Source organism: Helicoverpa armigera, chromosome 8 (assembly GCF_030705265.1).
Source record: "Helicoverpa armigera isolate CAAS_96S chromosome 8, ASM3070526v1, whole genome shotgun sequence".
In the NCBI taxonomy this organism is placed as follows: domain Eukaryota; kingdom Metazoa; phylum Arthropoda; class Insecta; order Lepidoptera; family Noctuidae; genus Helicoverpa; species Helicoverpa armigera.
The window spans coordinates 5763407-5785047 of record NC_087127.1 but is presented as its reverse complement, the minus strand read 5'-3'; the positions used below and the strand labels follow the sequence as shown (position 1 = coordinate 5785047).

At 37.4% G+C, this 21641-nt stretch overlaps 6 protein-coding genes across 8 annotated transcripts in view; 3 read left to right on the top strand and 3 right to left on the bottom strand.

Annotated features, from left to right (window-relative positions):
* LOC110372763 (serine/threonine-protein kinase unc-51) overlaps positions 1-6189 on the top strand; it is a 36394-nt gene extending 30205 nt beyond the window's left edge. For 2 of the 3 annotated variants that reach the window (XM_049837897.2, XM_049837898.2), the window contains 9 exons: positions 569-771; positions 1356-1469; positions 2537-2654; positions 2915-3075; positions 3312-3429; positions 3770-3898; positions 4261-4379; positions 4719-4857; positions 5038-6189. In XM_049837897.2, coding sequence (XP_049693854.2) covers positions 569-771; positions 1356-1469; positions 2537-2654; positions 2915-3075; positions 3312-3429; positions 3770-3898; positions 4261-4379; positions 4719-4857; positions 5038-5123 — 1187 coding nt within the window. In that variant the 3' untranslated portion in view covers positions 5124-6189. The remainder of the gene's footprint in view (positions 1-568; positions 772-1355; positions 1470-2536; positions 2655-2914; positions 3076-3311; positions 3430-3769; positions 3899-4260; positions 4380-4718; positions 4858-5037) is intronic. The other variant, XM_049837899.2, reaches the window with a different exon arrangement.
* A 251-nt stretch (positions 6190-6440) lies between these two features.
* Positions 6441-9516, bottom strand: LOC110372779 (THO complex subunit 5 homolog). The gene is made up of 5 exons (XM_021329740.3): positions 9316-9516; positions 8842-8979; positions 8277-8567; positions 7773-8112; positions 6441-7690 (listed from the first exon to the last, which is right to left on the bottom strand). The coding sequence occupies exons 1-5, from the start codon at positions 9409-9411 to the stop codon at positions 6480-6482; spliced, it is 2076 nt and encodes a 691-aa protein (XP_021185415.3). The 5' UTR covers positions 9412-9516; the 3' UTR covers positions 6441-6479.
* Positions 9517-10304: 788 nt separating this feature from the next.
* On the top strand, positions 10305-11824 carry LOC110372802 (uncharacterized). The gene is made up of 2 exons (XM_021329768.3): positions 10305-10601; positions 11095-11824. The coding sequence occupies exons 1-2, from the start codon at positions 10467-10469 to the stop codon at positions 11221-11223; spliced, it is 264 nt and encodes an 87-aa protein (XP_021185443.1). The 5' UTR covers positions 10305-10466; the 3' UTR covers positions 11224-11824.
* Positions 11820-15797, bottom strand: LOC110372794 (uncharacterized). Its single transcript, XM_064035812.1, has 6 exons — positions 15489-15797; positions 14695-14783; positions 14280-14430; positions 13295-13437; positions 12853-13038; positions 11820-12098 (listed from the first exon to the last, which is right to left on the bottom strand). The coding sequence occupies exons 1-6, from the start codon at positions 15599-15601 to the stop codon at positions 11917-11919; spliced, it is 864 nt and encodes a 287-aa protein (XP_063891882.1). The 5' UTR covers positions 15602-15797; the 3' UTR covers positions 11820-11916.
* A 607-nt stretch (positions 15798-16404) lies between these two features.
* On the bottom strand, positions 16405-20191 carry LOC110372787 (enolase). The gene is made up of 9 exons (XM_021329748.3): positions 20037-20191; positions 19576-19648; positions 19180-19374; positions 18177-18429; positions 17874-18070; positions 17430-17678; positions 17197-17348; positions 16868-17118; positions 16405-16647 (listed from the first exon to the last, which is right to left on the bottom strand). Exons 2-8 carry the CDS (start codon positions 19645-19647, stop codon positions 16935-16937), a joined length of 1302 nt encoding a protein of 433 aa, XP_021185423.1. The 5' UTR covers position 19648; positions 20037-20191; the 3' UTR covers positions 16405-16647; positions 16868-16934.
* Positions 20192-20542: 351 nt separating this feature from the next.
* On the top strand, positions 20543-21407 carry LOC110372799 (PRKR-interacting protein 1 homolog). Its single transcript, XM_021329765.3, has 3 exons — positions 20543-20750; positions 20834-21013; positions 21105-21407. The coding sequence occupies exons 1-3, from the start codon at positions 20652-20654 to the stop codon at positions 21351-21353; spliced, it is 528 nt and encodes a 175-aa protein (XP_021185440.3). The 5' UTR covers positions 20543-20651; the 3' UTR covers positions 21354-21407.
* The last annotated feature ends 234 nt before the right edge of the window (positions 21408-21641 follow it).

Genomic DNA, 21641 nt, shown 5'->3' with positions numbered 1-21641 from the left:
TTGTAATGATGCTGCTGATACCGGTCGTCCCACATTTTGATTACCGACACGAAGTAAACACACTCTCATTAACCGCTTCACATCAAACTTATTAAAGTAACAATTTAAGTTAGAATAGACCCCACTCCCTTTCAGAACCAATCCGGGTTATCTATTGACAGATTAGTAATATATTAGTCACGGGGCCAGCAGTTCGCGTAAATAACAACGGGGTCAGTAGTTCACTGGGTTAAACCTGTTTCTAATTATTAAACCTAATGCTGCAATTACGAAGTCCGGCTCGTGTTGGAAGATATCAATCTTTGACATATGTCCATATATACATATAAGTGCTCGAGCATTAGTGCATACACGAGTGCACTCACTGTTCCTCCACTCTCATAGAACGATGGGACGGCAATCCGACACGACCGGAGAGAGATCAGGCGCAGGACCGACATTAACGTGCTGTCCGATGCACGGGTGTATCAAACACCAACTTCCAGACTAAGGGCTGCTTTGCTTTTTTGCTTTGTGAAAGTTGATACTTTTTACAAACAATAATAAAGAACATTGTGTCGTCTAACAGCCGAGTCGTCAGACACGACCTGGGCAGGCGAGGACGACTTCGTGCTGGTGGAGGCGACGGAGAGCGGGTCGGCCGAGTACTCCGCGTCGTCGGGCTCCGAGGCGGCGCCGCGGCCGCGCTCGCTGGCGCTGGCCGCCGCGCCCCAGGCGCCGCCAGACCCGCCCGCGCCTACCGCGCCACAGCCACAACCCGCTGCCCTCAGGGTGAGTACTGAGTACTGCGACCTTTAGAATTTTACTACAACAGGCGAAATGTACATACGCCAGCATATTAAGCTAATAGAATCTGTCAAATCTGTAAATTTAGTTTTTAATGCTCGATACTTTATTTATTATTTATATATTGTATAGGTGAAATAGTTACCTCCTCAAACCATCTACACCGTAAAAGTCCCGTAAAAGGGCCATTACTCATTTGATAGAAATTTTCTTCATAATCGTCATGAGGAGAAACTACAGACACTTGACTGTCAAGTACCTCATGTATCACTTAACTAATTTGCTTTTGTACACATATTTACAAGACGAAATGTATGCAAACTCTTATTTGTATCATTGCAAGATCTGTATATTCTGTACATAGTATTGCTTGCGTTCAACCATAGAGAATAAAAAGACAAGCGGAGATGCCATACATAGGTTACGTTGACAGATAAGTCAAAGAACCCGAATGCCCTGTTAGTAACTCGTAACCGATCCTTTTGGTCATGTCCACATGATTGGCATCTCTGCTCATCTTTCCTAACTCCGTGCGTTTCACTAACTGTGACTACAAATAATCATTGCAGAACCCACTCGCCGTAACATCTAACAATAACGTACCGCGATCACAACCCATCGACGTGCTCCGATCGAACTACAGCCGCAACGCGACCAACATCGGCTCGCTATCGCCTCCGACCGTGAGTATATGCACAATCATATTGATCACTTAAATGTCCATTTACCTATATGTAGCTATGAATTCCGAATTTTCTGAAGGGATTTTCATGCAGTTTTCACAATGTATAGATTCGGTTCGCTTCGTATAGCTTCCGTCGCACTAACTTATTAAAAAGTAACTTCTAGAAAAATGCTTTAATGATTAAAACTGAAAAAAAGTAGGTACAAATCTGACCGAGAGATTCTGAGATGAACGCCATCAATCAAATATTAATAAGAAGCGAACAGGCAAATATTAAACAATAAAAACAAAAGGCCAAGCTTTAATTGAATCCTTTACACGTTACAAATGGTTAGCACGTGTATTAATTAGAAGCAAATACAACAAAGGCGTCACGTTATCTTTTGTCCCGAGTTCATTATCTTATGTAACGCACTTACATATTGTTACATCTGCGCCCTCAACACTGCATAATGGCAGATAGTAACTCTATATGGTATTCACTCAAGTGTTTCCATGTAACTGTTTAAACTAAATGCTTTGTAATGTATTGTGTACCAGCGTATTGTGTGCCGGTTGCTATTTGCTTACAGTTTTGCATGGGCAATTAAGAAATGTTGTTGACGGTATTAATAGGTACATTTATCATAATTTAAAATATTTTTGGCAAAAAATAATATTTTAAGCTGTGAAGTACCAAAGTATATTTTTCGATTCAAGATTAATTCGGTGCAAATTTTCTAGCAATCGAACATATATTATATATCTACAAATAGAACCGACGATTTTTAATATATTTTCCAGACATTGCCTAAGTACGTATTTTGTATTTTGCTCTCCCGTAAAGTTGATATATCTAACAAACTCTTCAAATAGGAGAAGGTTATCAATTCGGATGTTTGTAACCATCAGTGAAAATGGAAACTTAAAATGGTCCTGTTATCGTTATAATTAAATGGTGCGACCCACACCTATTTTGGTCTTTGGTATCCTGTAAAGTTGATATTTTTTACTTCTCTCAGGCTACGACGTCAGTTCCTCTTTATATTTATAGTGCATGTTATAAATAAGCACATATATTTGCAGGTGCCGTTCACGATGACGCCGCCATCGACCCGCCGGCGCAGCAGCAACTCGGGCAGCTCGCCGCCGCCCTCGCTGTGGCAGGTCTCCCCCACTAACGCCAGCCCGCTGCGCAGATCTGGTAATTCACTAATTAGCTTTCCTTTATGTTGTTCTTAAATTCTATTACATCTTTCTCCGAGCCTTTATCCCAAACTATGCTGGGGTCGGCTTCCAGTCTAATCGGATGTAGCTGAGTATTATATGCTTTACAAGGAGCGACTGCCTATCTGACCCCCTCAACCCAGTTACCCGGGCAACCCAATACTCCTTGGTTAGACTGGTCTTAAATTCTATTACATAAGAACGTGTATAGTAACGCATAATGGTATTCTTCTGTAGGATCGTCTCCGCCCGTGCCGCTGGCCCTGAAGGCGAGCGGGTCAGGAGGCGGCTCCCCCAAGCGCGGCGCCCTGCCCGACGCCCTGCTCCGCGGCATCAAGCTGCACGCGCCCGACCCGCCCGTCTACATACCCAACCTGCAGGAGGAGACCATACTCGCCGTACGTATCATTATATACCACACAAGCAAGGACAGGTTCAAGGTGACATCCAAAATACACCTTCTGTTCAGCTGTCTAACCGATGACATAAAACTTCTCATGTACAGAAGGACAGTGAAGTCTTAATTACACTGAACTTCACTGAAGTAATAAAGTACTGTAATGCCCTTTTGGGTACCAAACCCAAAAACTAAATAACTGTATGATTTGAACATTTTTGTATTGTTTTGTTATAGGAGGAGCACAGCAAAGTGTTCTCGCAGCTGAACTTCGTGCTGATGCTGGCGGAGCTGCTGTCCGACCTCGCCGTGTCGTGCGGCGCCCCCATCGCCGCGCTCATGGACGCCTCCGACGGTATGTACCAACCCTATCCTATCGCGATCATAATACACTCATCGTCAACCTAGCCTCTTCCCAATTGGGTACTTGACTCGTACTGAAATAAAATACTTCATTCTATTCATTTGGCAAAGCATCTTAGAATAATGCCACTTTCATATATTGTTTTAATGGAAAAATATATTCATTTTTTTATGATTGTTTTAAGGAAAATAAGTACACAGCTTCATGTGAAAATGTGCCTCACTTATACATTGGGCACGTCATTTCTGTAAGGATAGCTTCGTATGTATACTATTTAGGTACACTACTAACTATACAAGTAATAATAATAAGTTTTGTATGCTGTGTTCAGAGCGTTGCAACGAGAGCGTGCGACTAGGGCTGCTGGTGCAGGCGATGCAGGCGCTGGCGGCGGGGCTGCGCCTGGCCGCCGCGCACTACCGCTCGCGCACGCTGCAGCCCACGCCGCAAGTGCGGAACGGTACGAACTCACTACTATTACTACCAGCTCATCATATGCTTAGCTTTTTCGGCACATACACAAACAATCATATTTAACAAAAAAAAATGTTATGTACAAAAATGTATGTTGTTATAAATTATTTTGTAAAAGTAGGTTTGTTCAACATACTATCTGCATTTTCGATGAAGTCACTGCACAAAAGATAATTTATTCAAAGTAGCCTAAAAATCAAAATTTTTTGAAGGCCCGTCACCACTTGAACTGGTGGAACAAACTCCCCAGCAACTAACATAACTCTACATCGTCTTTAAGCTGTGTCCTACCGGGTCTATATTATGTCCATCTCATAAAGTGATAAAATGTACATGTTATTGTTATAGTGGTCTCCCTAATGAACGGAAAGTACAAGTGGATCGTGAACGAGTCGCGGAGGCTGCACGAAGCCGGCGTCACTCCTGCCGTCTGCGACAAAATCCTATACGAGCATGCCATTGAACTGGTATGTACAATTTATAGCATTTTTATACATCGATATTGTCCATGACGACATAACTTTGATAAAATGTGCAAATGATTTGATTTAATATGTATTGATCTAAATAAGCTCATTAATACTTTGCAGTTGTTTTAAAAATAAGGCTTGAGTTGGTAATGGATCCTTAACTCTTGAACTTTTTAACCTCAACGAATTATTGATTCCCACAGAATTCGTATTTTAACCCACTTCGAGGTTCTCAATTCGAATGTTTATTTTTTGATGTTACGGAACAAGCAGTCCGCTGAATTTGACAAAAAGGTGCAGGCTTTCATATAAAGTTTGATTTATTATTTCCTGTAGTGTCAAATGGCAGCCATAGAAGAGTTGTTCGGCGACATGAAGGAGTGCGAGCGGCGCTACATGTCGGCGCAGGTGCTGCTGCACTCGCTCGTGCAGCGCCACCCGCTGCATCCGCAGCACCGCACCACGCTCTCCAAGTGTATGTACCCATCATACTTCAATTATACAGAATAATTGGGTAGTTTAGGTCAAAGATGAAATCTTTTGTCATATTCATTCATTTCTGAACCGGGTGTAAAGTCATTTAGACTTCAAGCAATTTTATTGTAAGTGGATTTGAGTGCACAGAGACACTTAACACTCGATGTTTTCCCCACAGACCGAGACGCAGTTCAACGACGGCTCAACTGCCTCAAGGGGCCGCGCAAAATAATGGATGTGAAACTAGAGGCCGGGATCTCATAATGCAATACGCAGTCAACCATGTAGGAAGTAAGTGGACGTGATGCAACATGAAAAGTGATTTTATTTTGTTCTCAAAAAAATGACTCGGTGAGAAACAAAATACTGTATAATCTAAAAATGTATAAAAATATAAAGTGAATGATATCAATTGACATTAAAATTTAAATCATTGTATACAATCGTTTAGCGATTAATAAAAATGCAAATTACAAGATATTGCAATAGCGAATTATATTTTTTTATATTCAGCACATTACGAGAAAGAGTTCTTAGTAGATATTCATAAAAATATGTACCTTATTTAGCTAAGCAAACTGTAAAGCTGACATGTTTTACTGTACGCTATGAATCACTGGACTAATTTTGCTGAGCTAAATAAGGCACACACTTTAGTATTATATATAGAATGCTGAACAAAATTCAGTGCCCGCTTTAAAATGAATATAAATATTATATAGTTTGATAGATGTGTGTCTAGAATTCCTTTTAAATAAAAATGGTTGTATCATTTAGTGAGGTTTTGAAATTTTAGTATTAAGCACATTTTCACTTAAAGTTAGCAAACTGTGAATTTCTAAACATATTATGAATAATAAGAAATAATAAATATACAAGTTATTTTCTCCAGTCATCTACATTTTAGTGAAATAAATAGGCATAAAATACTAAAACATAGGATAGAAAACGTAGTATTGTTTCAAAGTAAGTCTCATTAACATTTTATTATTACCAACTTGTAGTTATCATGTAAAATGAATGAAAATTATGAAGTAAATGTCTCGGTATAAATATAATGCTATAGAGATCTCATTGACGACCAATAACAATATTATGGCATTTTTAGGCTAAGCTGTGAAATGATTTTAAAAGTATTTTCCTTAAAAAGAATGTATGATTGAATGAATTTTAGTTTAATTTTCTGTCATCATACTTATTTTGCCCACATTGTGATTCTTAAACATGTATTTTTTTCCCTCAGAAAATGTCTACTGCTTTACTGAAATAAGAATAAAGACTGTTGTACTATAAAATTATTTTGTTTTAATAAATACTTATAACATTACAACCTAGTAGTTATTATTAATAAACGCGCAAGTTTGCCCGTGCATTCCTCTTGTCGTTTAACTGTCTTTAGAAAGCTATACACACTATGTGTATCTCCTAAGTATTCATGGGGAAACAACTGATTCGATAGAGCTGAAAGGACGACGGGAGATTCCGGTCCATGACGTGTTCTTTGTGATATCTTCTAGACGCAAAACATCGATCAATATCCGCAGACTAATAGAACTTATGTGGGTTATAAAAAATATGAACGAGCGTTTCAAATGACAAACTTTATTATTGAAAAAATAATCAATACTGTACGAAAACTCCAGTACCCTGTTTGAGGAATTTGTATGGTTTCACCCTATTGCGTCCTCTCACTGGACAAAACATAACTTTATCAGGTGGAAACTCAGAAGAACCAGTTGTTTCCAGAAGTATGTCCAAACAAGTCAGCAACTTAGTTATCTGTGAAGACAGTTTGCTTTGTTTGTTTTCTTCTGATCCCCAGTCCGTATTGATAACTCTCTCGATATCCCTGATATCGTCATTGATACCAGCATGATGCGTTCCATTCCAATGGAGAGTTAAAGAAAACATTGGAGCCTTTCTAGGATAGTCACTACGAAGAGCGACCAGTGCCACCAACTTAGCTGATTGACGCGTTATGATTGCTCTGTATAACATGTCATTAGGAGTTACCAATCCCTCGGATATCAAAAATGATGTTGAAGGTGACTGGCTGTATTCGGGCCACCCAACTGACTGCCACTGCGTCAGAGAACCTGATAGCCTTACGGGGCAAGGTGAATCTCCTTTAACGGGTAATATTTTTCCTGACTCCAAGTCCTGCAACTCTTTCATTAGTTCAACCCTGGACTTCAGCCTTTTCTTCAATGTTAGAATAAAGTTTTCAACTGTACTAACACTAAGGCTCTGACAAAGTTGAATATTTTTATTGCTCTTTTGATCATCTGTGATTGTCGCCATGAAGTCTAAACCACACATTCTTTGCGCCCATATATAAGGCTTTCCAAGTTCAGATATGAAATGCTGGAAATCTTCAGTGATGCCTGCAGCATTCAATAAATAGGAAGTAGCAGGATGTGGGGAGTCAGTTCCAGTGTCGCCGGGATACAACTCATTCAATATGCAATGACCATTCAACACATCTGCTGCTGAGACACCTGTTATAGGTTTCGATGGCGACACAGTAAACTTGACCACTACTATTTTCAAATGGAGTAGATATGAGAAAATCAAATTCAGTGCTGTTCCATCTTGTACTTTCACAGAGACTTGAATATTCAATGGATGTTTTTTAAGAACTTCCTTCTTCTTGGCTTCAGCCTTTTCCTGTTTGGATATCTTGGCAGTTCTATGATGGCGCTTCTTCTTCTCCATTTGATCATCCTCATTATTTTCTTGATCAGAATCAGAATCATTGGATGCCACTAAATCACTATCCACATTATTCAACTGTTCCAATCTTCTTGCCTCATCCTCATCTCCAGATATACCTGAAAATGTTGATTATAGCATTATGGATGTGATATACATGAAGTTCTTTTTAAACATTAATATGATAGATGTGACACTTACTAACTGTGACAGTCTTAGCACCAAGAGCATCAGAGTATGCACTGGCATTAGCAAAGAGAAGAAATAAAGGTGATGGCAACAGGGAAGCAGCTCTAGCTTCATCCCTCTTATCATCAAGTCTGAGAGCCAAACATTCTTGCAATGGTTTTGTAGACTTGAGAACATCTCTTAGATGTGGAACTAATGCATCAAGTCTGGAGCGTGCTGCAGCTATAGCAGCTGCCACACGTTCTTTTGATGAAATCAGTTCATTGCATGCTGATGACAATTCACGTCGTTGTTGCAGTTCCCATTCTAGTCTGGCCAATTGAAGTTGATGTTCATCAGTTTTAGTCAGTTCCTGAAATAACAATTTTTATTTTATTTCATACATTTGCTAAGAGCAGAAAGTTCCAAAAACCCACTACTCATTTACAAGCTAAGTTTTGAGTTACTTGTTATTTGGCTGTACAAGGTAATTCCCACATTTGTAAATCTGATGTAGAATCAAATTCGAATACTCACTTTCCGTGATATTTCGGCAGGAGCATCAGTATAAAAAACTTCAAGTGGAACAAGTTCTATTTCTTCATCTTTCGATTTAAATTGTAGGCACTTGGTAACTTCTTTGTTGAGGTGGTCAGCTTCATATAACAAGTTTTGTAAAAGCAAGTGAGTTGAATCAACTCTTTGTTTCTCCTTGTGAAGTGCATCACGGCCAGCCCTTGTACGGACCTTTTCTAAACGGTTCAATTTTTTCAGGGCAACCAAATTCAATGAGGCCTCTACTCTTTTTGCATTAATTTTTTCTTTTGCCTGAAATAGTATTAACACATTAGCTAAATACATAACAAAATTCCTTTCTCAAACAATGCTATAACTATTTCATTGTTAGTTGCAAACGAATACTAAGTGTAAAGATATCAGAAAAAAAGATGTGAAACCACGATATGTGGTACAAGATGTGTTTTTGTACCCAATTATTATCTCCCTTTAACATGATGGTTGACTGGTAGAGAATGCCTTGTGGCATTAAGTCCGCCAATGTACCATTTTTGTACATATGTATAAATAAATAAATAAAACATACTTCATCTGTATCTTTAGCTTTTAAATCAGCTATTTCAGAAAACAGCTGCCTGATATCTTGACAGATCTTCTTGAAGAACACGGCATCTTTCTCAGCTGGACGTAGTTGAGCTTCTGATTCCTCAAACTCTACCACACGCTGTTTGTAAAGAAAATAACACTATCAATCATAGATATTATCATTTACAAACCACTTGATGAAAAAGTATGTAAGGAGCTTTTACACATTGTAATTTTTTTCGTGGTCAAGCGGTTTATGACTGAAAACAATTACGTTGAGCAAACTGAGTGTGGCTTTCTAAGCGTGCCCTTATAGAGCAGGCACAGTGAATTTTTGCCGAATGAAAAGAATCTAGCCAATTTGAAATATTAGCATATGTACATATAATGTACAGGATATTCTTCAGTGCACAGTACACAGGCTGCGTAATTTAAATGAGATTTTTAATAAAAAGTTTTTATACTAAACACTAACCTTATAAATGTCGATTGGCACTAGTTTTGTAGGTTCAGTGGGTGTGCTAGTGTTTATCTTTCGGCGTTTTTTAGCGGACACATCTTCTTTACCCATATCCTTAGTTATATTAACAGATAAAACGAAATTAATTGTTTTATATGGGGTGAAATTAGGGATGCTGATCTCGTTGACGGCTTGACGGCAAACAATTCACAAAAAATTAATTCACTTGACAGCAGTCAGCAATCAGCATTCAGAGCATTCAACCCAGCCACAGATACTATACTCTTCCTTCAAAGAAAGGATATGAGGGATTACATAGACATTTTCGGGACGAGAAGGGATACATTAGGGCTGCCTGCGGTTACTATGAAGCGGGGTGCTGCTTTGCCTATTTGCACTGCTTTCAAGAAGAGAAAGAATTGTAATTTTTCTACAAATACATTTTTTAGATCGGGCTTATTACACTTGACTAAATTCAGTCGTCTATATGATTCAGTCACTAAATTCAGTCAAATGTAATCGCATTTAGGAAGGTAGATTTCATTAAATTATTTAGAAACCTAATTAGACAAACCTAATTAGACGACTGAATTTAGTAAAGTGTAATAAGCCCTAAAGGCCTTATTACATTTGACTAAATTCAGTCGTCTAAATGATTCAGTCACTAAATTCAGTCAAATGTAATCGCATTTAGGAAGGTATTTTTCATAAAATCATTTAGAAACCTAATTAGACAAACCTAATTAGACGACTGAATTTAGTCAAGTGTAATAAGCCCTTTAACAAGACATTGTAGCCCAGCAACACAATGGTAGAAAACAATTTCTACCAATGTTGTTTTTGTTATTCGTTTTTTAAATCCAAAAAATATTTCTCGTTATTATTATTTGTCTGTCTGTTCTGTATGTATGTTAATGGTATGTTACTACTCCTTTCAAGCTTCTTTGACTCTCGACATGTTATATTGTATACAAAGTATTTTATACAAACATGCTCTTGAAGAAAAAAAAATGAAGTGTCAAGTGTGGAACATGCTGTCATTGATACAAAACAAAAGACACCTGACAAAAAACCAAACTGTCAAACCCCAGCTTCAAAAAGAAAATTTTACAACAAAACAAAATATTTTGGCTAAAAATACAGCCCTGTAAAATTAAATTGGCATAATGGTGCGCGTAACCTCTGTTCTTGCTCGCGTTCCCGTTATTAAATTTCGTAAGGGTGGAGCAGGATTAGCTGGCAGAGGTGGCGCCGGTCCAGCAGCTGCGCCACCAGCTGGCGGTCAAGGAGCTCCTGCCCCAGTAAGTTGTACACGAACTTATTTGTTTGATTGTAATATTATAATAAGTATACAAAAAATTGTTTATATAACTAATTTGACATACTGTCTGTCACATGTCAAATACCAGGAAATCTACTTGAGTTTCTGGAAAAACAGTTGCAGAGTACCTAGGTGCTTACTTATCAGTAGAGCATCAGTGTATTTTTTATTGTAATAAACAGTGCCAACCCAAAATAGGTTTGTGATATAAAATAACCTCGAACATCTCAGTCCCAAAGGTTCAGGTTCAACTATAAATAAACTGTCCACATCCCGAGGGGACTTATAAAAAAATTATATTAGAATTGGTGGTAAAATTGTCGTAATTGAAAGAGTACATAGTTCCCCACATACTCATCTGCATGTCCAGGTACATCTGTTGACTGGCTTCTAATATTAGTTTACTTAGATAGAAGTACAAAACTTGGTCTTTTAGCCTGTTTATAAACGGATTTGTATTTATTTTTTTTCAGGCACAGGTGCAGGGCGCTGCACCCATGAGCACGTCTTCCATTCCTGACATTGATTTACCACGTCGTTACAGAAGAGCCCCCCTAACAGAGGAAGAAATTGAGCACATCAATGGCGGTGGAATTGTTTAGTCCCTCAACTTACCATATAGTAGATGCAGTTTTCAAAAGTAGACCTTGGTTAATAAATACACAGTATTTAATAACTTAGCTACTAGTAGCATTAGATATATTAATTTAAAAAATTGTGCAGCATTTACATTTGTAAATCATATGCATGAGTTGCAAAGCTGACAGCAGCAGCATAACATGTAATTATTGTCATGCTGAACTTCATAACTGTTAGTAATGTTTATACTGGTCAGGCATTTGAAATACATATAGTTAAAATTATTAGTCACTTTTTATCGAATAACATTATTTATTTACAACTTACAGTCATATATTTATATGCACTTAATATTGCAGACAGGACCTTCCCAATCCCAATCCATGAAAAGTAAACAAGACGCACCAACAACACTGGGAATCATTAAAGTGCCACGTGGTGTTCTCATTGATTGTGGAAACAAGAAAAAAGACGTAGTGTCTTTGAACATTGTTTTACAAAAATGCAAACCAAAAAATTGATGTGATTTGGTATATTGTGGCTAGGTTCCTGCATGTAGTTAAAAAAGCTCTTGAATATTTATGTACAAATAAAAAATTATACATAATAAACAAAAAAATATCATTCATTAACTTTTATTTATTAGTTCCTATTTAGGAGTGAAGTCAGTATATAAAATATAGATAATATACAGTAAAGAAATTATTAGAAATGCTCTAATAATACCGAACATTGAGTTTTTCGTTCTGGATGGCCCACACCTGTGCAGGCGCCCCATTGTAAGTGACATCGCTATTAGCCTCAAACTTGATTACACCAAATTTTGCGAATTTACTTTTCCACTGTGGTTTCTGAGGCAAGTTAAGCAGTGCATTTGATATCGCTTTTTTTGTTTCAGCTGCAAAGTAATTTAGAAAACATAAATATGGCAAGATTTTTTTAGGGTTATATACTCGGATCAAAGAAAGTTGTATAAATATAATAATAACGGCAACTGCATACATGGGGGTATGCAGAAATTCTCTATCAGGAGATGAGCTAGCAGCGCAAGGCATATTTATTCGATACTAGCTGATCCCGCGAACTTCGTATCGTTCGTTCTCGATTTCGGCCCAGTCGTTCTCGAGTTTTAATCAGACTAACGAACAACAATTCATTTTTATTTATATATATATATAGAAGATTATAGTGCACAAGCATTTGCGCAGACATAGGTAGGTACACTCTACTATTTCCTCACTCTTTTAGTCAGATGCGACAACAATCTGACACCGGGGAGAGTTCATGCGCAGGACCGTCATTTACTGATTTACGTGTTCTCCAATAACCCTTGTATCAATCACCATACTCTAGCCTGGGAATCGAACCCGAGACGCCCGCCGTGCACAGTCAGCACAGTAGGTAGTCGAGTTATGCGACTACCAGACCAACAAAAAAAGATTGTTATACTTTTCCAAAAATCCGAATTAGACTGTCATCTTTCATGTCCAGCCATATCAACATCAGTTCAGATCTGTGTTACAGACTACTATGGTGGTATGTATGTGGAATACCTACTGAACTCCCAATATCAAAAGGATACATTTTATATTTTTCAAATCAAAGGTCTGTCTTCTGACGATTCGGGGACTGCTAGGATTACTCACACTCACCTCTTAACTTTGCATTTACTACAATAGGATACGGTGGCAAACGGCCCAATGTTTCCAAAGTGATAATATCTTTTCCACCATCAAACATATAGTTTTTAGAATAAAGTAGAGTTGTTGAATCAACCGCAGCCCATTCTGCTTGTTTAGACAGAACCATCTGAGCTGATGCTAAATGTGATCCAGATCCTGAAATAAAGCATTATGAAAAAATAAATAGATAGGCAGCGATATCGCTTACTAAATATATAAAATTAGTTAATCGATGGTTTTAGCGACATCTAACGGCATTATGATAATCTATTCCAACCAATGACTCAGAAATTGGGTAAGTCTTCAAAATAATATCAGAAGGACTAAGTATTTATCAAACACACAAAAAAACATCATTAATAAAGCAGAAATTAAAGTGAAATTCATAAATAGGTGGCAAACATACACATACTTAGCAATGATCCAAAAAAAGATGCGTTTTCACCCTTTTCTTTTAACGTTTTCAGAACTATTTTACTTCCACTCAGAGATTCTTCGTCACTGTATGCAAATGTACAACCACGGAGATCTAGCAACGTATTCACATTATGAGCTCTGAAATAATAAATTAACTATGTAAGTATGAGTTATAGTGCGTTTCGATAAAACAATATTAGCAGTCTGGTAGCTAATTGTAGAATAATAGAAGACTCATTCTTATCAGAAGTCAATGACATGCTGATAACATTTTTATCTATTGTGTATGTATTTATTTCAATGGAAATAATATGTAAGTACCTAACGTTCAAAAACTCATGTGTGATAATATTAAACCACATTGATTTTTAGATTTCAACAACGATACCAGTTGTTTAATGTTTTGAAAAGAGCGCATAACTAGATAATATATGTAGGTAGGTCCACCCACCGTAGAGGTTATTCGTAGGTGTTTAGATAGAATTATGTTTAAATCATCTTCAATATTGAGTGGTTTCAGTATTTGAGTACTTACATTATTTGTTTGACTTTGACCGTTAGACTTTAGTAATTTAGTAAGTACCTAGGTCTTAATGATAATGGGGTTCAGACCGATTGTCAGCTGCGGCGGCTGTTCTCTCTAAGTATATCGGTTATAAAACATATTATAACATAGTGCACAAGCATTTGTGCGTACCTACTTTTTAGATTTTTATGGTGCAAACTCAGGTACCTACATTCTCACAGCCCGATGGGACAGCAACTCGACATTACCGGAGAGAGACGCATGGGTGTATCAATCGAGCTGTATGCTTTGTGAAAGTTAATAAAATCCACAAAGTGATTTCGGCCCGACTTGGGAATCGGACCCCATGTTCACAGTAGTCGCGCTATATGCGACTACTAATAGATTATGGAAATGAAAATATAATCGGCTGTTTTAAATACCTACCTGCCTACCTAAGGATAAGGGTTCTTACTTTTTATCACTGTGAATGATAATGTCTGAGAAATATCCAGGTTTATTTTCCACGTTCATTTGATGTGCGAAAACAGGCGTTACCGGAAGCAGATCTATGTGAGTGTTTCCCTTTTCGCGTAATTTCATGTACGCAGATGCAGTCATGAACGCTGAAAGTTACAAATAATAAAACAAACGTTTTATTTAAAACCATGTAATACCTAATTACCTATTTACTAAATGAAAAAGTTTTAAAACTTCAACAGAAGCTGCTGGTTTATTCGACAGACACACATTCCTTACTACATTCATAAAATTTCGTAGACTACTATTTTTATCCTCAAGCTGCTTCACCTGTAGGTAGGTACGTATACACATCGCAGTTAAGCGTTGGATTTAAATTGAAATAATTAATTAGTGCAATAAAATCTTACCCAAGTCAGCTTTGCCAGTTGAAAAAGTATCCGGACGATCCGGTAACGGTCCCGGGCTTCTACTTTCATATTGCAAGGTAGTGTAACAACTAGTGGTGTTCAAAGTTGCTATGTGGCAATAACTTGCTATATGCGAAATGCTATAAATTTTTATCATGCTATTTTACTTGCTATATTTATAGCATGCTATTTTATGCGTAGGTTCACTAAGTAGGTGCGAATAAAGCAAGCGTAGTGTTTGCTGTAGTTGCTTGCTAAGTTGCTATACAAGAAATTAAGAATATTACATCGCGTTTATGAATTCTTACGATAAAATGGAACAGTAAAAAACCAATGAACTTTCCTTCATACTTTTCAGTAGTTTTCAGGCTTAGGACTGTCTTTAATTGATTTTACGCTATAAATTAATAATTTGTAAATATAAATTTCGGGCGTTAGTGTTTTATGAAATAAACTAGGTATGTTATGAAAAGCAATTATAGGCGTATTTAAAATTTCATTGATTGTATGTACAAAAATCAACTATTTAGCGCGACCGACCGATACAAAACGCAAAGCATGCGACGACTGGCCGCCGCGCCGTGTCTTGCTATCTGCTATCTGCTGCGATTGCGATTGCGTGCGATTCGTGCATGATGCGAGTTACGACGCGCACGGACAGAGACAGAACGCGTGTGATATTTTATTAGCAACTTAGCAAGTAGCAACAACTGTGAGCCACGATAGCATTTGCTATAATGCTATGTATAAATAGCACGGTGCTATATTTTGCTATGTGATATATTATCCACCACTAGTAACAACCCAAGGCATCCTCAAGTAACTCTTGTATCAATTCGTACAGTTGTACGGGATGACTTGGACACATATATGTCACAACATTAAGTTCTTGTTTGTTTTGAGCCATTGTTGAAAATAGGTAGCAATCGAACCCAATGCAATAACGAGACTAAACACAGCTTAATTAAGCAAAGCGATTATTACAACGAGCCGAGTTGTTTGTACTGAGCAAATGTTTACTACTTATTATCGTAAAAACACGATTAATGCACGCTTCAATCATTTATTGTACCTACTGTTCTATCTATCACTATGAAGTTTCTCTTTTCTTCGGTAAACCGGCCACGCAGGCGGCGCGGGCGTCGCAATCACGCATGTGTCGCGTGTTTGCAGGTTATTTGATCGTAGACAATTTATTTACCTACCCAAGATCTTGTTTGAATGCTTTTCCTTTCTAAAAAATATGAAGGTACCTAATGCTTGGTAATTTGTTCAAAAAAAGAATCGGACCTCGGACTGCACAGTCCAAGTAATAAAGGGTTACGTGGAAAGAATTTAACAAACTAAATTTAAATTATTTTATCAAGTGATAATTAAAAATAATTTATTTAGGCGTTTCTTGGGGGAGGCCTACAGGGCCTAGGGAACCACCCATGTCAAAAGCTATCTAACTTCCACAGCTCTCGCCAAAGTTAACGGCGCGGCGGGCGGCTCAAAATAACGAGCGAGTTGCAGAGAGATCCTTTTTGGATATCAACATATCACGCAAATATGTTTATCCCAACCGAAGTTGGGCGCCTTGCGATACATGTATGAAACAGGGACATATGTCCGAACTAAGAATAGTTCATAGTTAAGAATCTACAAAAATAGATTTACTCTAATGATAACTGTTGGTGGAAGTTTGAGACAAGTCTAATAAAAACACGATTACAATAACATCATTATTTATTGAACATACGCCTTGATATCAAATCATTTTTAATTAAAAAATAATCTTAAAATTTAAATAAATAGCATCATACATTCGACACTAATACAATCACTACAGCCAGTAATCTCTTATAAATAAAAGTATAAACTTTTGACAATATGTGCTGAAATAATATCTTAATTTGTTACATCATGTATCTATGTGTTCTACAGAGGGTAAAATGCTGTATAACATTTTAACCTTTTGAACGCCAATGTCGGCTATAGCCGACATGAGCAAGCGTGCCCTATGCGCCAACGACGGCTATACTCGACAAAAAACAGGTCGCAGAAAAATACAAAATAAACCTATTAAATCATTACTTTTATGTATTTTTTAGTAGATATTTAATTAAGAGTTTTGCGGGCTTGGCGTACAGGGCATAGGAATACCGATATGGCGTGGCGGTGAAAAGGTTAAGAGCATACTCATTTCAGTCACATTTTCCTATAGTACTGGAACATGCCCTTTTTACGTCTTTGTGCAATTAAACAGGCCTGCGGAAGTTCTTGCCGGCGTATTTAGCAGCAGATCCGAGTTCCTCTTCAATGCGGAGGATCTGGTTGTACTTGGCGAGACGCTCCGAGCGGCACGGCGCGCCAGTCTTGATCTGACCGGTGGACAGACCCACTACGAGGTCAGCAATGAAGGTGTCTTCAGTCTCTCCAGACCTGATAACAACAAGAAATTTCAAACTCTATTCCATCGAAAACATAGCCAAATCATTATTTTTCTTCTAATATACAGACCTGTGAGAAACCATGGTGCCCCATCCATTCTTCTTGGCCAGAAGGTGAGCATCAATGGATTCAGTTACGCTGCCAATCTGGTTCACTTTCAGCAGCAAACAGTTGCAAGCTTTCTTCTCAACGGCTGTGGCAATACGCTTGGGGTTTGTGACCTAAACAAAAGCATTATAGTAAATATTGCACTTTTTATCTTTGTTTGGTAGATATTGTTGGGTGCAAGGAGGTCTACTCACTGTAAGATCATCTCCTACAATCTGGATGGGTGTGCGGGAGGTGAGGCTAGCCCACGCGGCCCAGTCGTCCTGGTCGAAGGGGTCTTCAATGGAAACCATGGGGAAATCTTTGATGAAGTCCAGGTACACCTCAGCCAACTTCTCAGAAGACAGGTAGTCAGCAGGGTTGGACTTAGGGTTCTTGAAGTCAAGGTCATAGGTGCCATTCTTGAAGAATTCAGATGCAGCAACATCCATTCCAATTTCAATCTAAAGAATAAAAACAAAGTAATTTGTTATGGCATTGTGAATCTTGTATACAATGACCATCAAATTGAAAAATTAGATTTATATGTTGAAAAAAATTGATTTATATGAATATAATTTTATGTATTATGTGCTAATTTACAATTTACGATGAGTTAGTGAATAAAGTGTAAATAGCAGTGTAGATATCCTTCTAACCTTGCCAGTGTAACCAGCCTGCTGGATAGCATCCTGAATGAGGAAGAGAGCATCCTTGTTGTTCTGGATGTTGGGAGCAAAGCCACCCTCATCACCAACAGCGGTGGAGTCAAGGCCGAACTTCTCCTTGATGATTTTCTTCAAGTGATGGTACACCTCAGAACCCATGCGCATGGCCTCACTGAATGAAGCAGCACCTGTATAAAACAAATTTTGATTAAAAGGTTTTTGGATTGAAAACATAACATTATTATGAATTTAGAAGCCTTTTATGCATAAAGTAAGAAAGTGAAAAATATTAACCAGTGGGCAGGATCATGAATTCTTGCATGGCAAGCTTGTTGCCAGCGTGAGAGCCACCGTTGATGACGTTGAAGGCAGGTACAGGTAGGACAATATCGGCATTGCCAGCCAAATCAGCCAAGTGCTTGTATAGAGGCACACCCTTCTTAGCAGCTCCGGCCTTAGCAACAGCCAGAGACACTCCAAGGATGGCGTTGGCACCCAACTTTGACTTGTTTTCAGTGCCATCCAAACCCAACATGAACTGGTCAATCTGTTAACCAATAGTTTATAATGTATTACTATTCTTAAGACTAATATCGGTAGAGAATCAGACAGGTGACTTTATAACTAATGCTGTAATTGCTGTAAACTCTGATAAGGTATATTTACATTTATTATGTTACCTTCTTTGGGTTATCATTGGTATGAGTAATATGTGCTGGTTGTTAAACAGCTTAACATATGTTGCATCACATCTATTTTTTGTGCACAAGTTATTCATAACTTGATAAAATTCTGGCCAGGTTAATGAGGCAGCGGGACCTTATATTTATTTACTTTGTCTTAGTTCTTTAAATAATTTACAATAGGCTGTGTTTTAGTATAGCCATTTATTAATAGGAAGGAAAACTTTTTTAAGTAGTAAAAAGTGACTCATACTATAATTGTATTGAATAGGGAAGCTTATAAGCATATGTATTGGTGCTTGTTATTCTTTCCTGAAAAAACTACAGAATATATTTTGATAAAACTTGGGAGTAATATAGATTGTAAGTTCATATATCAGAATTATATGTTACACATTATTCTATTTATTCTCCACGCAAAAGTAGTTGCTGTGAAACAAGTTGGGAAATGTCAAAAGCAAAAAAATCCTTCTCCATTTTTTGAACTGTCTTAACACCAAAACTCTTGTGACGTGTAAGTTAATCCCAACTAAATCCAATAAATCATAATTGACCTGTAAATAGTTCTGTTAAGGTCAAAGTGAAGGTTATATAAAATATTGATGAGTACATACCTCCTTCTGCTGTGTGACCTCAAGGTTCTGTTTCAGCAGCTCAGGAGCGATGGTCTCATTGATGTTCTTGATGGCAGTAAGGACTCCCTTGCCATGGTACTGGCCCTTGATGTTGTCTCGGAGTTCCAGGGCCTCATGGACACCAGTGGAAGCACCAGATGGGACGGCTGCACGGAACAGGCCCAACTCAGTGACCTATGCAGAAATTATAAGGTTATTATGATAATAATAAACAAACTGACATATGGAGTGGATGGAGGGTAGCTAGCTATATCTGTAACCAAGAAAAATCAGCACAGTCTTATGAGTTTCCAACTGGAATCATTCTATTGGTTGTCTCATTAAACTAGATTTAAGGAATTAAATAAAAAAGAAAAATCGATAGTAATTACATACCAAGTCAACCTCCACAGTGGGGTTGCCACGGGAGTCGAAGATTTGACGGGCTTTGATGGACTTGATCGGCATTCTAGATAAACAGGGCAGAAAGTGTCTAATCAATTTGTGTAAATATTGTTCTCCGATGTTTTAAAATTGTTTTCTTAGTGGACTATCAATGTTATCATTACCTACCTCAATTTAGTCATCTAAACGCGGCAAGGTCAACTATAGGTTGAGGACGATAGTAGTCGGTAAGACTACATTTTAAAATCAAGTTAATTATCATAACACAAAATATTTTAGATTATTATTACACCTGACAATTTATAATTTAGTTAACTTTAACAATTGACGTATGCAAAACCTGATGCAAAAGTTATGTAAAACCGGCATTTATAAATATATTTTACAGAAAATTCTAGCAAGTAAATTAGCTAAATCATTTATAAACACTAAATAGGAAATGTATTACTTACATGACTGTATTTCTGTAAATTCAGCAATCAAACGGAATCAATCTAACTGCACGAATTTGCCGGATTCGCCGGAAAGTGCCAATAGTTGACTAGGTTTGTCCTTCACAAGGTGAAACTAGAGTTGTAAAACTGATCTAAGAAACCGTAACTGTACTTCATTTTAACTTGGTTAGTTTTTAAGCATCCTTATCCAGATAATTATTTATATACGGGAATAGCTAGCGTGGAGAGCAATTTAATATTAGACCCTTGTTCATCTCTGTGTACACCGCTAGCTCGGTGAAAACATTTCTTAATAATTTTAAATCGGAGACATTGGTTAGATAAAAATCTTTGAATTGCCAATGAATGTTGGGAAGATTTCACTTTTACCGATATCATTCGTCCATAAGGACAGTTGGAAAATCTTGATATTCACAACCGTAACTTACCACCATGACGTGTTTTGGAAAATAACGGTTGAAGCTACTCTCTTTCTGTCAAGAAAATGACATTGACTATTATTGTTATTTGACAGCACGTCAAGATTCCTTAGGAATTTGCTGAATCTGTTTATTTTGGTTACTGCATTCTTCGTGTTCCTATTCAGTAATAAATACTTATTCCGCTCCAATAATGAGTGACACGGAATCTAAATCCGATAAAAAACCCATCGTTATAAAGAATGCAACTGATTTACAAAGACTAAAATTAGAAAAGCTCATGAAAAATCCAGTAAGAAAAACATATATTTGTACCAAATATTATGAAATAACTCCAATGTCCTGCATTTATTGTGTATTATGTATTACCAACAGGACAAGCCAGTGGTGATACCAGAGCCACCGCGATCAAAATCATTGGCTCCACCTCCCGATTTTGTTCGCAATGTGATGGGTTCGAGTGCTGGCGCTGGTTCGGGCGAGTTTCACGTGTACCGACATTTAAGACGAAAAGAATATGCGAGGCAAAAGTTCATACAGGAGAAAAGCGAAAAGGTATAATAGATGAGAATGTGGTGTTTGAGTGAGTAAACTATGATACATAATAGGGTACTTCTGCTTTTTATATTTTACCCCCTTCTTTCAGGAAAAACTTGATGAAGAATATCACAATAGAATAGAACAGAATAGAAAAGCAGCAGAAGAGAAAACCGCTAAAAAAAGAGCTAAGAGACTAAAGAAAAAGAAAAATGCCAAATTGAAAGGGAAACAAACAAAAACAGACAATAAGCAGAATCCATCATCACAGTCTGACAGCAGTAGTGAAGATGATGAGACTGAGGAATCTAAAAAGGACCAAGATCCTACTTCAACACCTGAAGAAAAGTCTTCATAACAAGAAATATCAACTGAGAAACTAGAAAATAAGTAAATTAAATGAATTACACTATGTCCCCAGTCTTTTATTTAAATATTTAACTATACACAACTTTTAACTTTTCAATTCATTATAACAAATTAAAATACATAAATTATTTACTCAAATATCTAAAACAATCTTACACATTAACAATAATTTAAAATCATACTGATTCGGAGAAGCTTTTGTAGTTAAGTTCACTTTCAAAAAAGTAGGGTGGTAGCGGTGGTATGGACACGGTGAAGTTGTCCTGTGCAGGTATGG

Bases quoted from the DNA above. Each gene is read 5' to 3' on its own strand.
- LOC110372779 (XM_021329740.3), bottom strand. From the start codon at position 9,411: ATGGGTAAAGAAGATGTGTCCGCTAAAAAACGCCGAAAGATAAACACT. The intron at 8,568-8,841 runs GTATGTTTTATT...ATACTATTTCAG, and splicing joins AAGCTAAAGATACAGATGAA to GCAAAAGAAAAAATTAATGC. The intron at 7,691-7,772 runs GTAAGTGTCACA...CAACATTTTCAG, and splicing joins TGCTAAGACTGTCACAGTTA to GTATATCTGGAGATGAGGAT.
- LOC110372802 (XM_021329768.3), top strand. From the start codon at position 10,467: ATGGTGCGCGTAACCTCTGTTCTTGCTCGCGTTCCCGTTATTAAATTT. The intron at 10,602-11,094 runs GTAAGTTGTACA...ATTTTTTTTCAG, and splicing joins GTCAAGGAGCTCCTGCCCCA to GCACAGGTGCAGGGCGCTGC.
- LOC110372794 (XM_064035812.1), bottom strand. From the start codon at position 15,601: ATGGCTCAAAACAAACAAGAACTTAATGTTGTGACATATATGTGTCCA. The intron at 14,784-15,488 runs GTGGTGGATAAT...GAACACCACTAG, and splicing joins GATGCCTTGGGTTGTTACTA to TTGTTACACTACCTTGCAAT. The intron at 12,099-12,852 runs GTGAGTGTGAGT...ATTACTTTGCAG, and splicing joins AGTAAATGCAAAGTTAAGAG to CTGAAACAAAAAAAGCGATA.
- LOC110372787 (XM_021329748.3), bottom strand. From the start codon at position 19,647: ATGCCGATCAAGTCCATCAAAGCCCGTCAAATCTTCGACTCCCGTGGC. The intron at 18,071-18,176 runs GTTAATATTTTT...TGTTTTATACAG, and splicing joins ATTCATGATCCTGCCCACTG to GTGCTGCTTCATTCAGTGAG. The intron at 17,679-17,873 runs GTTAGAAGGATA...TTTATTCTTTAG, and splicing joins AGGCTGGTTACACTGGCAAG to ATTGAAATTGGAATGGATGT.
- LOC110372799 (XM_021329765.3), top strand. From the start codon at position 20,652: ATGAGTGACACGGAATCTAAATCCGATAAAAAACCCATCGTTATAAAG. The intron at 20,751-20,833 runs GTAAGAAAAACA...TATTACCAACAG, and splicing joins AAAAGCTCATGAAAAATCCA to GACAAGCCAGTGGTGATACC. The intron at 21,014-21,104 runs GTATAATAGATG...CCCTTCTTTCAG, and splicing joins TACAGGAGAAAAGCGAAAAG to GAAAAACTTGATGAAGAATA.